We start from the raw sequence: 17933 nt of genomic DNA, 5'->3' as shown, positions 1-17933 counted from the left end.
ACCATGGCATGTGGCCCCGGGACAAAGAAAGCATCCTGTCCAATCTTCCTTGATGGCAAGAGGATCGAGACCACGGATCGATTTTCCTACCTCGGAATAAATTTTGATAGGAAGGGTAACTGGCATGCAGCACTGAATGCCAGACATTTAGCTTTTACCCGGGCAATAGGCGCTCTGAAAAATTTTGCGGCCAAACTAGGGGGCAGACCTGTGAAAGAACTGATTTCAATTTATAAGGCAAAATGCATCTCTACAGCCACTTATGGGTCTGGCCTCTGGGTTTTGAAAACGCACAACTGATACAAAAAACTGAAAATCAGTTCCTTCGCTATCTATTAGGGCCCCCCAAATTATCAGCCACCTACATTGTACATATTGAGCTGGGTCTATCATACATTTCAGATGTCATAAAAATTGCGCCCACATTACTGTGGCACAAGATATGGGTCACCCCTGAGACTTCATTAAACAGAGATTTAATGACTGACTGTCTTAAATTCGATGGAATAAGTAATATCAAATGGCTCACCTATGTAAAGAACATGTTAACTGAGCTCGGACACCCAGAATATTTTGTGAGGCCATCAAGTATGGAAACGGTGTCCAGGAAGACGCTAAAAAAGCTGGCCCTCAACCATCTAACTAATATTAGGTGGGACCTGGAAAAAACTAAAACTGCAGTCATTGGATATCAGCAAATCACTATCCATGAAGGGCTTCAAGGGTACCTTTCAACTCAGTCAAGCTGCTATGCTCGAATGCTATTGACCCGTTTTAGACTAGGCACTTTTTTTCCTCTGACCACCTTTCCAGATTGTAATAATTGGTCAAACGAAATTTTAGTATGCCCATGTGATGACATTTCTGCTCAATCAAATATTCACTGTGTTTTATTTTGTAAATGTTATCAGGCGCCAAGGGGGGCTTTTCTGAAACCAATTTTAAAGGCATGGGGTATTCGCACGTGTAGATTAGCTATAACCAGGTTACTACAGCTAGAAAATGAATCTGTTATTTATGCTGTATCTAGCTTTTTAAAACTGGTCATCAGGTTTCGGAACTCAGTGCAATTACAATGAGTACCAACCCTATATTTTAGACTTTGCTGTTCTTTAGGAATATTAGCTTCTTTTTAAATGAACTGATACGATTTACACATGACAGATATTTTAACAATACTTCCAACCTAGGTGACTGTTTTAACTGTACTTAATGTTTATTGCACTTTTTAATGTATGCTTTTATGATTTTGATCTGAAAATCGAATAAAGCTTAGTTGAATTGAATTGTACTGCGGGAAAATTATGGTAGGGCAATTGATAAGCTGAAGGATGACGTGGAGAATTGGATCGGGCTGCCCTTGTCGCTAGTAGGCAGGATATCAATCATGAAGATGGTGATTTTGCCCCGATTCCTATTTCTGTTTGCTAATATTCCTATTGTGCTGCCGCGCTCCTTCTTCGCTAGACTTAATAAGTCCTTGCTGCGGCTGGCGTGGGCGGGCAAACAGGCGCGTGCTAGCTGGCGAGTTTTGACACTGCCTTATTGATTGGGTGGCCTAGGGGCGCCGGACCTGGAGCTGTACTACAGGGTGGCGCAGGGTGCAGAGGCACATAGCTGGATACACGGGGAGGAGTCGATCCCATATCTAAAGCTGGAGACACTGTTTGCTGACCCGCTACCCCTCCCAGCGATAATATGTGAGCCGATGGATTGCAGGGTGGGCTTCCTGGACTCGCTAAACTCCACTAGCCATGCTTGGCATTGTATACTACAACAAACGGCAGGGGCGTTACTATATTCACCATTAATGCCCCTGGAATGGGTGGGGTGGCTTCCCCCTTGTAAGGAAACAGGAGTGACGCGAGCCCTTGATGAGCTTGGAGTCAAAACGATGGGAGAGTTGTTTGTGGACGGCAAGGCTACGACTTGGACGATGTGGCGGCGGAGGCTGAAGCCCCCACCCAGCTGCAACGCTTCCAGTTCCATAGAGTGAGGGGGGCATTGAGACGGCACATGGGAGATGACATGGCGGAACCCCCGGAGGTCCCGGAGCTAACTTACCTCATTAAGCAAAAAAATCCTCGCAAGCTGATATCGCATCTGTACAACATTGCGCTGTCGCAGAGGTCCCGGCAGTACACCAAGGCTAGATTTGCGTGGCAAAGAGACTTGGATACTGTTATAGATGACGCCATGTGGTCGTACTGCTGTGTAGGCATTCGCAGGATCTCGCTACATGGCAAGCATAGATTGGTGCATTTTAAATACATAAATAGAACTTATTACACACCGGAGAGGTATGGCCTTAGAGAGGAGGCGTCATGCGACAGATGTAGACATCCGGTAGCAGACTTCTACCACTTAGCGTGGGATTGCCCGGGCATCCACAAATTCTGGGAAGCTATTTTTCAGGAGATAGGTAAAATAGCCACATTGGAGCTCGCCCCTAGCCCAGCTGTTGCGCTTTTAGGCTATTCTAAGGGACTGCCTAGGGCGGCGCGGAGGCTTGTAGATATGGGACTGCTAGTAGCAAAACGCAGGGTGGCGATGTGTTGGATGCGGGGGCCCCTTCCAACAGTTGCGCAGTGGGAGCACGATGTACTTTACTGCTGCACGCAATCAGATACTTATAGCGAACTACTCTCGCCAAGAAGCAGGCCAAAAATTTTTTGGGGCTTATACGCGGAATACCTAGGGAGGGACCACATGGAGGCGGGCCCTGAGCTGGGGGCGGAAAGCGAGGGGAGCGCAAGGGAAGCTATTGTCTGACTAGTTTTTGCGATATATTTCATATATAGGAGGTAGCATTGGCGTTGGGAGGTGGTTGTGTCATCTGCACGGAGGGGGCGTCAAGGCTTGAGATTTCATCACTGTCATTGGGTGACACATAGACGGGTGTGTGGTGTTCTGCAGGGGGGGTACGGCTCTCTGTGGGGAGCCGCGGCTCTGGATGGTGTATGAGAGTGGGCTACACGTGAGGGTTGCGGCCCTTGCGATGCTACAGGCTCGGGTGAGGGTGGGGAGGGAGTTGGGTGTTTTGTACAAGGTATGTTAACTGAGAAAACTGCGGACTTTGGTGAGGATTACTACTATGGCAAGGATGTACTATGCTGAACTATCGGGCGCTCCTAGAGCATTGCTGATTTGACAATTGCGCTGACAGGATTGGAGGGAGGTTGGGATGTGCGGTGCCACGAAATATCTCACGAAGTTTATTCAGCCGGCCTCAGGGTTGTAGGCATGAAGCAATGTACATCACTGTGAGCATATCATTAATAAATAAAATTAAAAAAAATAAAAAAATGTAGTATTAAAAACAGCATTCGGTATTCACAGAAGTTAGGAGTCCTAACTTTAGGACTCCTAAATGCCTTCTGTGAATACCGAAAGTCTTAAAGTTAGGATTTTTCTCAGTTTAGTAGTAAAGTTAGGAGTCCTAACTTTAGGACTCCTAAATGCCGTCTGTGAATACCAAAATGGTAGTAAGTTTAGGATTTTGTCTTAGGTTAGTTCTGTGAATCGGGCCCATTGTGCTTAAATTATCAGTTAGAGATTGGATATTCAAGAGCCCTGATGAAGTTCCCTCTTGGCACAACTGGGAACGAAACACGTTGACTGTGTGCTGGTTTTAGAGATTAATTGAATAAAAGAAGTTATTTTGGAATCACTGATTACGTGTCTGACTCCGCTACAGGTGCACCTTCCGCTCTTTCTTAGAGAGAAAAATAGATGAGATAGAACTTGTAGAAATAAATTAAGAATATTATGATATGATGAAAAGGTTAGACGTGAGTGCCATAAAAAAGAAGAAAGATTCTATGCTTTAAATAACATAAAAGGTGGTACTCGGAATGGTGAGTATTTGTGATGGCTTCAAAAGCCATCAAAGGGGGCATTGATGGAGCGGGGATTCGAAAAAGAAACCCACTCTTGTTGAGTACCCCTTTAACATATACTAATGTTAAGTAGATAGAATACTAATGTGCACCTATACATTACATGAGGGAAAACCACTTCGCAAATCGCATGAAATAAATCTTAACCAAACGTAAATAACCGAAGATGAAATAATATGGTGAGTAGAATGTGTTGTGAATGGCTTACACTGCAAATTGTGCGCACAGTATATTAGAAGGCATGCTATGTGATGCTTAAGTGACGCTAATTAACGTTGCCTTTATTTATGCTTTGCTAGAATAACTGCTAACTTGGATCTGGGTGAAGGAGGGTGGTTAACAGTGAACGTTTCATTATCAATAAATGTCTGTTTTCAGTTCTTTTACTAAATGGACAAGTCGCCATATTTTTAAATTGACCAAACTGTGATGACTGAAACTTGCAGCGCGCACAAACCACGTGACACTGTGGACAAATTTGCTGAGCCTGCTGAAAGAGTGTAATGCGGTGAAGGACACAACACTTGATGAGCGGCCAACTTCTGTGCTTCCGTGTGAAAGTCTGTGAATTTATAAAATGTATAAACTTTGTCCTCCTCATGATACTTTTTCCTCATGAGAGAGTAGGGATGTATATTGAATAGGTGGGAAATGAAAATTAACAATGGGGTAGTTAAAGAAAGCATGATCTAATGTCGGATGACCAACCACCCCTCGTTTTTTAACCAACCCCACAGCTAGAATGGGTTACATTAGCAACTTTAGTGGGATGGACATGTACGAAAAGGGTATAAAGAATAGGTGATTTAGGGGTGGGACGGTGGTTTGCGGCTGCAAGATCTTTGAGGGCGACGGAGAGAGTGAGGGTGCGTTGCTGATTGTCAGGTCATAGAGAGATTTAGTCGATCCAGTCCTATCCTTATCCTGATCTTAAGAATTTGATCCCTGACACTCTGATTGGGGGTCCTTTGCCGCTACCAGGCCAGGGCGGTGTTTTCCTCGTTCATATTTCCTTGGGTTGGTATGTTTGATAACTCGAGAATTCATTTTGTGCTTTGTCTCTTCATCTATTTTTCTGAAATGAGAAATTTAATTTGATGCCTATTGTCTGATGTCTCTTCATCTATCCCCTCCATGTGACAAATGTATTTGTTGGGATTAATTATTTTCTAAATGATTATTAGATGTATTCTCTCTCATGAGGTGTTTTTCTCAAATTAATGCATTGAGTTAGACAACTTACAAAGAAATTTGTGGTAATTTGTGTCTGTCAATGATTTGAAATGACTATTGACCTTCAATTATTCAACTAATTGATCAATCGATCAAGTAGATGAAGAATTGATCCGAGGTGATTATTATAGATGAATTTGTGTAAATTCATGACTATTGAATTAGGGATGTATTGTATTGTATTGTATGGCATACTTGTATAGCGCAGACTGTCACCCAAAGGGTATCCTGGTGCTTTAAGACCAAGGTAGATCAACGGAAACGGGCCTAACTATTTACAGGAAGCATTACTTCTCGTTCCTGGCAAATAACCAGGTCTTTAGGCTTTTTCTGAAGCCTAACAGAGAGTTCGCTTATCTGATGTTTTGGGATAGCTCATTCCAAAGACATGAGGCTGCTGTACCGAAGGCCCTACCTCCCATCCCGGACCTCTTGAATCTGGCAGTGAATGCCAGACTTGCACTTGAAGAGCGAAGATGTCTAGTAGGCTTGTACCAAATAAATCTCTCTTGCATAGACACTGGACCTGTACTGTGCAGTGCTCTGTATACCATGCATAGGGATTTGAAGCTAATTCTATCCCTAATGGGCAGCCAGTGAAGGTCCCTCAGAGCCAAGGTGGAGGAGGAGGTGGAGGAGGAGCTACGCTGCCTATTGAGTGCCAATTTGGCTGCTATGGACTGGACTCTTTGCAACCCCTGCAGTATATATTGAGGAGCACCCTGACACAGGGAGTTGCAGTAATCCAGTCTACTCAGAATTATGCTCCTCACCACCAAGGCTCTAACCTCACTGGGTAAGAGTGGTAGAATCTGTTAAAGTGCTTTTAGCAGGGCAAAACAGACACTGATTGTTTTATTGGCCTGTGATTGCATCTGAAGATCTTTATCCACCATAAAACCCAGGTTGCGTACTATTTTGGCTGGCACCAGGGGGTCGTCCTCCGGCGTGAGTCTAAACTCACACGGTAGGGGCTTTGACAATCTTGCTGCAGAGCAGTATAGCAGCTCTGTTTTCCCCCCATTGAACTGCAGAGAGTTTACATTAAGCCAGCCCGAGACCTGACGCATACATTCCTGGAAGGTGTCCATAGACACCGCGTGCTTCCCTTCCAGAGAAAACACCAGTTGGGTCTCGTCGGCGTAGTTAACCATATCAATCCCATATGATTTTATGATGGGAATCAAGGGGCGAAGATAGACGTTAAAAAGAATCGGGCTTATTGCCGAGCCCTGAGGCACTCTGTGGCAAACCAGGGACTTAGGGGAGGCGAATGGTGCCATGGTTACGACCTGTTGTCTATTTGACAAGTATGACTGCATCCATTTCAAGGCGCAGCCTTTCACCCCCAGTCTTTCCAACCTTCCTATCAGCACTGCATGGCTAACCGTGTCAAATGCGGCCGACATGTCTAGTAATACCAACACCGAGGAGACACCATTGCCGGCTTGCATTCGTAGCTTGTCCAACACGGTTGCCAGGGCGGTTTCCGTCCCATGGCCTGGTCGGAACCCAAACTGGTCCCTGTCCAGTAAATGGTTATCCTCGAGGTAGCTCGACAGGGACTTGCTGACAGACTTTTCCAGGATTTTTATAGGATAAGGCAGGAGGGATATGGGTCTGAAATTTGCTGAAGTTGTAGGATCCGAGGAAGGCTTTTTCAACAGGGGAGTTACCACTGCCTGCTTCCATGCTTCAGGGACTACTCCTTCCCTCAGGGATTGGCAGCATATTAGTCGTAACCCTGGAAATAATTCAGGACCATACTCTTTCCAGATCCTGTGAGGAAGGGGATCTAGAGGGGAACCAGAGGACACCTCCTGAGCGAGATTGTTGAAGAGCTCTTCAGTGAGAGGTTGAAGGTGCTCAATCGATGTTTCAGTCCACGCTTCCTCATCTAGTACCTGACTGCTGGTAGTACTCAAATCTAACCCCCCAACAATTTTGGCGATCTTTTTGTCAAAGAAAGTGGCGACTTCATCGCATAATTTCTTTGATACCAGCACTTTATTAGCCAAGCAGGCAGGGCTAGAGAGGTCTCTAATAATATTGAAAAGTGTCTTCGTGCCATTAGATGCTTGTAGGATGGAACTGGCATAGAAAAGTGATTTGGCCCTGATGATAGTCTGTTTATACTGAGCCTGCACTTGTTTCAATGATTTCCTGTCTATTTCTAAGAATGATCTACGCCACCTCCTCTCAGCTTGTCGGCGGGTGTTCCGTAGTAATTTCAGCTCCTCGCTAAACCGAGAGGCTGATGGTTTTCTCCTGTTCTTGATCTTTTTCATGGGGATATGTCTGTTTAAGATGTTAGTGATATGGTTACTATAAGTATGATAATTCTTGTCCACTGAGTTGCCTGGATCAAAGAGAGTCTGGTTAGGGAAAAGAGAATCTGATCTATCTGTTGGCAATTTAGCCCAGTCCCTTCACCATCGGTAGGTAGTTTGACCATTCCAGTTCTTTGTAACCTCAAGTATGGTGATCTTAAAGTGGAATTGGGAGTGGTCAGTCCAGCTTTAAGGCATAATATTGATCACCTCTGTCTCGGTCTGGTTTGCAAACACGAGATCCAGCACGTGTCCTCCCTGATGTGTTGGCTCTTGTACTAACTGGTGTAGATCAGAGTTCTCACATGTTTGTTGCAAATCTCGCAAATGACTCCCTAAAATCCCAGTATCCCATAGATTAAAATCTCCTAGGAGCAGCATTCTGGAGTGTGACAAGGTCAAAGCAGTAATGGTATCAAGTAGTGCCTGGTGCTGAGTATCCAGGCCCGGGGGTCTATAACACACCAAGCCGGTCAGCAGCCTTCCCTTTGTCTCTTGCAGGGTGAAACCCAGCAGCTCATATCCTGCGACCTCATTCACCTGAAAGGGTGCAAAGTTCCACCTCTCCATAAAAATTACCCCAAGCCCCCATCCTCTTCCTAAGGCCCTGGGTTTGTGGAATATTTTATAGCCTTCTGGGCAAGAAAAGCCAATCTCTACAGAGGACTCCATACTGGCCCAGGTCTCTGTGATAAATAAAACGTCCAGGTCCGAGTCTTCTAACAGACTGGATACCTCTTGATGGTGTTTTATCAGGGATCTGCTGTTTATCAAGCCGCACATTTAAAACCGTTTTATGCCCACCCTGTCCCCTTTTACCAATGCTAAGCAATAGCTCTTTGGAATAGCGTATCCTGCCGTTTTTCAAACAGACAGTATTGCTGGCGCTAGGCGCGACCGGTGCGCGGACGGGCGCAGACGGGCTTGCCTCTGGCGTGCCATCGGCGCACCCGCTCCGCACGCACGATGCGCGCTTGCATTGCTCCACCTAAATAGGGGAGTGATTAGCGATCCGGCCAGCCACTAGACCGCTGACCAAGATGGCGCTGGTAGGGTGAGTCTTCCGTAGTCCCGCTAAAGTAGCGAGATGGCGTGCAAAGATTTTTATAGTGCAGGTAAGTGGTCGATTCTGTGGTTTGTAACTAATTTAAAACAACTACAACAATATTATCAGTTTAAAAACACACTGTAAGCCCCCCCGTTTTCTGACCTCGCAGCAGCGATGGTAGGATGCGGTGCGAGCGTTACTGGGAAGTAGTGCTCCTATGCTAGAGCTCAGCGCATAGCGTTTTTCCAACCAGGTCTGGGTCTTGCTATTGTGGACTGCGCTCTTGCATTGCTCCACCTAAATAGGGGAGTGATTAGCGATCCGGCCAGCCACTAGACCGCTGACCAAGATGGCGCTGGTAGGGTGAGTCTTCCGTAGTAGATGTATGACCTGTGAAGAAAGACGCAAACTTGACCACCAGCGCAACAGGGACATTGGGTGTATGTTCATGGGCCACAGTTCATGAAATTATTGAATGCTCGTGCCTGTCCAAAATATTGGGTTTGCGCTGGATCAGTTTAGCTGTCCAGTTTCTCAGTCAAGCCTTGGTCCCCAATAAAGCCTTTGGGTTTACTGAACCATGGAGCCCAAATGACACCAAACAAATGATTTTCTGAAACTTATCCTTGAATACAATTTTCATTGGTATGCTGAGGATAGATGTTTTGCGATTGGGGATTTTATGTCAGATTAGTGAGTAATTAGTGAACAATCTGTTTAGTTTTGCAATCCAAAACTGATGTTGTCCCAGGCGATTTAACAACTGTTTCAGTAAATGCCTTGTGCTGCCTTGTACTGTCTAATGTCTCCTGGAGTTTTCCAATTTTCCCTGAACGCATATATGATCTGCAACTTCAGCAATTTAAATAAGGGTACAGTGGTTTAAACAAGGGTACAGTGGTTGGGGAAAGGATAATCTTGAGTCTGGGTGTATCCTCCCTGAATGGAAATCACAATGACACCAGGGTGCTCTGTCTGGAAGCAATAGGACCACATTAATGAAACCAAATTTATAAAGCAGGCGCAGTTGCCTGTCCAAATGTATCCGCGTGATACAGATATGCCACAAAGGGACAGGTATGATGTTAAGGGTCATTAGAGCTGAAAAGTTCAAGTTTAAAATTTTTAAATGGTTATGATTTGGACTGCTTCTCAATTGTAGAGGGAGTTTAATTCCATAAATCAGTAGATAGGCACGAGAAAGATCTCCAGCCCTGTTTAGCTCTAAAAATTCTGGGCGTTTAAGATGAAGGGCTTAGGAGGGTCGGAGCAACTACCTAGGTTGGTAAATAGAGAATGTGAATGTGACCCACCGTGTTATGACTTTTGGGGGTAGACACAGAGAGATCATTAAATACCTCATACATGTGTGACAACTTGCTTTAGTGAGCTTCTCTCTTACAACTCAATATTACCTGTTTAATCCAGCTGTGAAAATTATAAGACTGGCGCACTGACCTGTGCAAAGAAATGTAGGACTAAGAATAACTAACTGTCAGTCCAATGATAATGTGGTTTCCCGCTGACGAATAGCAAACTGCACACCAGGTCAGGCAATGAATCGGGTGCCATAGCGCAGATTCTGCCCAAAAATATGTCCTGCTGGAGCTAAGTAGTCTGATGCTCTGTGCTCCATCAATGAATAATAAGTGTAAATGCTCCCGGAGAAGAATTAATAAGGAAAATTGGAAGTAGTTGTCCTCACAAAGTGACTGAACACCTTTATAATTAACTAATGTTTTCGTTTTACTAGGAGAAGGAGACGTGCTTAACGTGTGATGCTGGAAGCTGTAAACTCATTTTTTGTTTACAACAGAAATATTTATTCGGAAGGAAATATTGAATGTTTTTGGACTCCATACTTTTATATTCAATTGTGATCCATCACCACTTGTAACGGGGGCTTTTAAAATACCTATCTAAAGAACTGACAAATATTTTTGAAAAACATCTGAAATGACTAATAGAACAATATTTGAATGGCCCTGTCCTAATCTGAACAGTTAATCTGTACATATAGGGATGTATCTGAGGTCCAAACTTAACCTGTTATTGACTTTTGCTCTCTGTATATTCTTTGTATTACAGAAAATATATTATCTTTCACCAAGAAGTATGTTTGAGCTGTGTTGATGTGTTTTGGTCATCATATGACTTTATCAGACCTTCCTCAGGAACATAGTGTGTTATACTCGGTTATATTTTGTCAGTAATACCACATCCAGCAGGTTGGTGATCATGAATATTTATAAGTTAGAGTGGAGTATGTTTTAGGTTTGAATGCCAAGTGCTTCTTTATTTTGAGCAACCTAAATAGCATATATTTTGTGATTCTAGTTGATGTGCACACTCCTTCCACTTTATGCACTCTGGTTGTAATGTCTGATGTCACATGTATGGTGTAAAAAGAACAATTGATGGACAGCATGCAGAAAAATGTCATACATTCACCCCAGTACAGAGATCTGGGCCTAAATCCATTGGTTTTTTGCTCCCCGTGCCATTCCAGTTTGAACCCCGCCAGAAGCAAATCAGTCTTGACCCTGCACCCAATGGGAACAGTCCAGCCCGAACTGCCAGGCCAGGTCCTCCCTGGACTGGAAACAAGCCTCCTAGGACCAGTTTCAGGGTTTTACCCCTCATCAGCCAGGATAGCTTGAATCCAGTGGCATGGAGAGGACGGGACCCATGTCTGGGTATACCCGTCCTACTCAGGGTGACAAATGCAAAAAGAACAATTGATGGACAGAATACAGAACAGTGTCATACATTTACCCCAGTATAGAGATCAGGGCCTAAATCCATTGTTTTTTTTCTCCCCATGTCACTTGTATGGAGGTCATTCGTTTGGAACTAGTTAATCGGTTGGTCTCTTTTTTAGCCGACCGCACCATTCAGGTCTTCTCTGCCTCTGATAGCTCAAATGTCTTCTCATCGCCTTTTGGAGTCCCTCAAGGCTCCATTCTGAGTCCTTTGCTTTTTAATCTTTATGTCAGGCCGCTAGCAGACATTGCTGACAAAGCTGGGCTGACTCTTTTTACATATGGTGATGATTCTCAAATCATCTTCTCATTTTCCAACTCTGACCCATGCTCTCCCTCCTGCCTCCAGTTGGGTCTTCGACAAATCGCAATTTGGATGAGCCAAAATTATTTGAAGCTCAACGGCAATAAAACTGAGGTCCTTATTCTGGGTAAAAAGAAAGACCTCTGGGGCACCTCCCACTGGCCTGACGAGATGGGTGCTCTTCCGCGGCCAGTTGATCATGTCCGCAATCTGGGTTTTCATATTGACGACTCTTTGTCGATGCACCATCAAGCAGTCAAGGTTGCTGCTACTTGCTTTACCATTTTAAAATGGTTGTGCAAGATCCTTTGGATGTTGCCTAATGTCACCCAGAAAACTGTGGTCCATGCTCTCATTACATCACGGCTGGACTACGGGAATGTTCTTTTTCTGGGTGCAAACAAGGCTGTGTCTCGTAGGTTGCAACTTGTGCAAAATTCTGCTGCAAGACTCCTCTGTAGGGTTCCCAGATATTCTCCTATCTCAGGACACCTCCGAGATCTACATTGGCTCAGAATTGAAAAGCGGATTGAATTTAAAGCACTGAGCTATATGTTTAAAATCAAATGGGGTTTAGCACCTGATTATTTGCATTCCCTTGTCTGCCCCTATGTTCCTACTCGTCATCTCCGCTCTGCCTCGCTTGAAAAATGTTTAGTTCCAAGGTTCAAACTTGCCACAATGCGCCTTATAAATGTAATAAATAAATAAATACACTGATGAATTTGGACCCTGCTTCTAGTTTATTTTGTTTACAATCAGTCTCAATTGTGATGGTTTGATTAGCTCAGAGGCTAATCCTTTTTTTTTTTTTACAATTGCTTCTAAATTCAATTAATAGTTGATGCCAGGCACCTCAGATATTATAAAATGCATAATTCATAGCGGACATTTCCCTGTGAGAAAATCTAGATCTAATCAATTTGTTATGTATGGCTTTGCAGGAAGCCTTTAACTAGAGTACTGGTTTCAAAGAATGGTTATTTACTGTTCTGACATCAGAGCAGTGAAGCAGCAGGCCTGAATCCCATGCTCTCACTGGTGGAAATCGACCTCTCTTGAGTCTCTATAGGCCAAAGGAAGGCAGGAGAATGAGTGTGGGAGAAGAAGACTACTTTAATTGATCATGATGTAGTGCTCAATAAAAGGAACTCAGAAATATTACAAGAGGGTTTTCTTCCCGGACTCCACAACGGAAAAAAGAAACAATTAATTCAGCAACAGTGGAGAGGTGTGGTGCAGCGGCCAGGGCAGCTGACCTCTGAACACAGGGTTCATGGTTCGATCCCCAACTCCAGCGGCAGCTCAGCTCAGCACCGTGTGACTCTGGGCAATAGTAGCTCACTTAATTTCCACTACGGCCCCCAGCGCCTTGAGACCCGTAAGGGTGAGTAGCTGCGCTATATAAAAACGGACTTACATTTTTTTTTTTAACACTAAAGAGCTGGTGAAAATGTAAATCTTGCCTCTATCGTATTCATGTACTCCTTTGTAACACATTGTTAGTAATCACATATATAACCTGGAATATATCAATAGTTTTAATAAAAAATGGATGTCATTTTATAGTAGTTTGAGGCTTTCTGTGCATTGAATATGCTTGGTACTTTCCATGGCTCTTGAAGGCCCAGAAACCACTAGGCTCAGAGTTGTACATTTGCACAAGTCCTTGCAGTGTAAATTTGCTTTCAAACCTGGCAAGTAGAGGAAAGATTGCAGGAGAATAATGACAATAGCACTGCATATATGATTGACATCTTCCCCTCAAGCACGTCCAGCACTTTTTTTTTTGTATCTTTTATTTAGCGCGAACTCGACCCGAAGTTATTGGAGCGCTGTACATGAGCACCGTATTTACATTACATATTCAGGCACGGGGAGATTAAGTGATTTGCCCAGAATCACAGGATGTAGACCCGGCCTCGAGGCTCGAACCCTGGTTTCCTGCACCAAGGTCGGCAGCGCAGCCGACGGACCACATCCCCTCCCCATCTTCGCGGGAGAAGATCCTGCCACCTGCTCATTAATAGTTTTTCGCTCAAGAAAAACGAGTTTCTGTCACATGATAAGGTTCCGTTGACTTATAGACCTAGCTATACTGGTCTATTCTTCTATGAATGTTAGTTCAATGCTCCAAAGGACCATTTTCTAGTGAGAGTCCTGGTCAGTTAAAATGACAATTGTCTTTGATCTCTTGCTTGGCTTCTTGCTATTTTGCTTTGAACGCTAGTTGGACTTTAGGCTTCCGGGCATGCTGCGCTTTATTTTTAACAAGCTCCTCCATCTTCCCACTTTACCTGCAAAGTAGAAATGAAGTCCTCTCCCACCTCCTTGGAGGACACCAGGTATCGAGACATTTCAGGGACATTTATCATGCGATCCTCCTTCTCCCAGCGGACAATGATGGGCTTCTCCCCATGGGCAGTGCAGCTCATTTCCTTCTTTTGACCCTGGGTGGCCAAGGTAGTGTTGGGATACGACGTGATCATGGCAGGAACTGAAAGGCAAGTGAGTGTGCAACAATTAAACGGGTTATAAAACAACAGTACATGTATGTCGGTCCAAGTCCAAAAACAACAAACAGAAGACAAAGGATTTCAGTACTTCCTAAATAGCATTCATACTTGGAATTCACAAAATTTGTCATTAAAGTAGAAATACACTTTTTACAAAAATGAATATGTTCTGTCCCCCAAAATCCTCGGTACCAAAGTCTTGAATGAAGATGCGCGTATAGGCCAGTAATATTAAGATACAACTAAGATACATTGACCTGCTTCTGGCAGATCTAGTCTCGGTGTCACAATGTCTCCTTCTCTGCTCCTTTCTCCACCTCTTACTCTTCCTTGTCCAGTGTACTTAGCAAGGCTTTAAAACCAAAAGGAGGAAGAATTTTTCAAGATCTCAAACATCTCATGACCCTTATGACAATGTCACTGGAAATGACATGTCAGTCCTTGACACTAGGATTACTTTGCATAGAGTTGCCATCTAGCCAGTTTTTACTGGCCTGGCATGTATTTTTAAGTACGCATGGGTGGAACTCGTGAAGTTTCACTCTGTGGAATTCTGAAGAGTTAATTAAAAATTCAGCGACATTCAGCAGAATTACGCGAACATGCGGAAATTGCATGCCGGAGAGCTCATGCTGTTTTTAGCACCAAGAGCTTGTACCGCTGAGAAATCGGTGTGAGCGGCACCACACGGCATGCCAGAGGACGCCTCTTCTAAAGTTGGTTATGCTGCTGCTCGAGAAGATTTTCTACTTGAGCTGCAGCTTTCTCACCGTTAATCGTCGTGCCCGCTCATTGGGAAAATCTCGCCTAGTGCCCTCCTAGCACCTGAAAACCGTGCTAGGGGACGCCAATTCTTGCTCGCTCACGCCAACCTACTGTTAGCGAGATGCACATGAAACAAAAACTCCACCACACAGTTGTTGGTGGAATTTGGACGTAACTCAGCGTGGCCAAAACTCTGCCATCAGCCATCATACAGTGATTTCCCCCACCCTCACCATGTGTATGTGAAGATGGGGATCAATAAGGGGGAATCCATTCCTCCTGGGCCCCTTCCTTCCCCTCAGGCATCATTCAAATGAGGAGCAGGGATCCTGCTGAGAAAAGAAGAAGCCATCTGTTGATGGTCTTTACAGGCCTTTTTGCTACATCCCAGGGCAAACCTGCAATAGGCCAAATTTTTACTGGCCTCGCCAGTATTTTTAAGTCCAGGCCTACACTAATATTGGAAAAATGAAGTGAAAATCCTGGTATATTTTCTATTCTGAAGCATGAACCTAAAACAGCAAACACATAAAGAATTCAATCAAAAAGTATTTAAGAGATGTCTAAATCATTTTATAATGCTTATTGGAAGGTATAATGCCCATGTTACAAAAGGATTGTGTCAATTCTACTCAAATTCTTTTTCACCAGCCATCTCTCAGCTATTCCAAAATAGCCAACTGTAAACAGATATATTTTTATTTCTAAGAAAGCTGGCAATACCAGCCTGCCATCCTCGCTGCTAGCTGGATGCTCCTAATAAGATTATAAAGATAAAGGTAAAACTACGTTTATTAGGACTATTGTCCATAAAACATTCTGAAACAATACAACTGTTACACTGTGTAATATGAACTTAAAACCCACTGAAACCCCAGGAGCAACACAACCTATGCAAACCCATCCTCTGCTTGACAGTGAGTATAAAACGCGCAATTCCTACTGCCACACCAAGACAGCGCATTTTAGACATCAGCTCCATCACCTCCACTCTTAGAGATGTTTCATATTTTAAAAACAGAGGTCTTAAAAACGTAATATGGTTGGAAATATAAAAAAACACAGCCCATAAGTACTCGACACAAGGAGCATTTTATATTCAGGGAGCATGAGCAGAATCCATTACCATCCTGGACAGCATTGCACCATTTAGGGGCCGTAAAGATTGGGTTACACCCCACACTCACCTTTACATTTACATTCCATAAGCTAGAGTGAGGTACCTGGGCCAAATATGGAAAGTCCATGCCCAGGCCAAGAGTATTTAATGAGAAGCTGATGGAAGGCTTCTGCCTCAAATAAGCCAGGTGCAGAGAACCGTCAACCTTTCCCACAGATTCTCTCAGAGCTAGTTTTCTGGAGAAGGGGGACCAGGCTTTTATTATACCCCAAAGAGAACGCATTTTTTTAAAATCCATTATTCTGTTTCTTACTTCCTTTGCCCACCTTCTACCAAGGATTTCTTCCCAACACAATCTAGACACCTGACCTTTAGGGCTTCGCTATCAGTCGATAACGTATTGAAAAATTTCAGAAAACAAGAGTTTGCCAACAAGTTCCAGGAACCCAGATTAAATTCTCTCTTTCTATCCTGAACCATGGCTCCAGGTGGCAACGACAACAGCTTCCTGAGGACAGCCCCCTGCATCGGATCCCAATAACAAGGGGGGTCAAGAGCAAGTACCTCTGCTCTGTACATGCCAGAGGGGGTATTTTACCTTCATACGCCTTCATTAGAGGTGTAATGGCCAAGCCCCATACTTCTGGTTAAATGTGACTAGACAAACAGCTTGTAGCATGGACCTCTACTTGACGCTCCCCATTTAGCTATCCCATTTTAGGTTCTTATTGAAGGACAGCCCTAGATATTTATAAAAATTCACCACTTCCAGCTCTCGAGAGTACAAATTTAAAGTTATTCACTTTTTCCCCAAAGACCAGCACTTTCATTTTCTCCAGATTCATGTTCAACAAATTCTGATTACTATATGGCTCAAGTAAGTCCAATTTTCTTTACAGACCAATAGGGGTGCAATCCAGCAGTACCAAACTGTCTGCATATACGAACCAGACAAGGGATATACTGTTTCCCACCCTTGAGGGAAAATGAATTCATTAAATCTAGGGCTGCCTGGCAGGAATAGTATAAAAAGCAAAGGAGCTAAGACGCATCCTTGTTGAAGGCCATTCTGAGTTGGGATCTTTTGTGAAAATCTACCAGATCTATCGAGCTCAACCTGTGCCTAATTGTGTGTGCAATGCTTGTAATGCACTAAGTAGGTCAATTGGGAGCTTCCAGGAGCAGAGATTCCCCCACAGGAGTCCCCTGTCTACTACGCCGAAGGCTGCACGGAAATCAATAAAACAACAGCATACCCTTTGGGTCACATCCATGGCTTCCCGAATGATGGCACAGAGAGCAAAACAATGGTCGATGGTTGAGTGCACCTCCTGAAATCCTCCTTGCTTGATTGTTATGATCTTATGCTCATATGCCGAAAACTTTATAGAACACTATTTATTATTATTTTGAGAATTTGTAAAGCGCGACTGACACCTTGCAGGCTTCCTGGCGCTGGAAATTACTCTGTTAACGGATAACCGGGAGAACAGTCAGACGGACAATTTATTTGGGGAAGAGCCAGGTCTTGATACGTCTCCTGAATGGAAGAAGCTGTGATATCTGACGCATGTCAGTGGGCAGGCTGTTCCACAGCTTGGCCGCAGCAACACTGAAGGATCTGCCCCCTGTTCTGGTTCTGTTGAATCTGGGCACCTTTACCAGACAGGCAGAGGATGAACGTAGGTCTCTGGCAGGAGTGTACCACAGAAACAGGGCTTGCAGAGGTTTGGGTCCAAGTCCGTGCAGAGCCTTAAAGACAATGCAGAGGGACTTGAAGGCCACTCGTTGTTTTAAAGGTAGCCAGTGTAGCTCAGCCAGAGCCGCTGTGGCCTAGGCCCTCCTCGTCCAGCCAAGAGCCAGCTTGGCGGCGGCAGACTGAATTCGCTGTAGTCGGTCCATCATCGTGACTGGAGACTCCAGGAGCAGGGCGTTGCAATAGTCAAGGCGACTGAG

General features: G+C 44.2%; 1 protein-coding gene across 2 annotated transcripts in view; it reads right to left on the bottom strand.

Moving 5' to 3' along the window:
* Positions 1–17933, bottom strand: part of DSCAM (DS cell adhesion molecule) — a 1046690-nt gene that overhangs the window by 348282 nt on the left and 680475 nt on the right. For both annotated transcript variants that reach the window (XM_085621230.1, XM_085621231.1), the window contains exon 12: positions 13874–14073. In XM_085621230.1, the coding sequence (XP_085477356.1) occupies positions 13874–14073 (200 nt within the window). The remainder of the gene's footprint in view (positions 1–13873; positions 14074–17933) is intronic.

This window comes from Triturus cristatus, chromosome 8, assembly GCF_964204655.1.
Source record: "Triturus cristatus chromosome 8, aTriCri1.1, whole genome shotgun sequence".
NCBI classification, from domain to species: domain Eukaryota; kingdom Metazoa; phylum Chordata; class Amphibia; order Caudata; family Salamandridae; genus Triturus; species Triturus cristatus.
The sequence above is the reverse complement of the archived record's forward strand: the minus strand, read 5'-3'. Positions and strand labels throughout refer to the sequence as shown.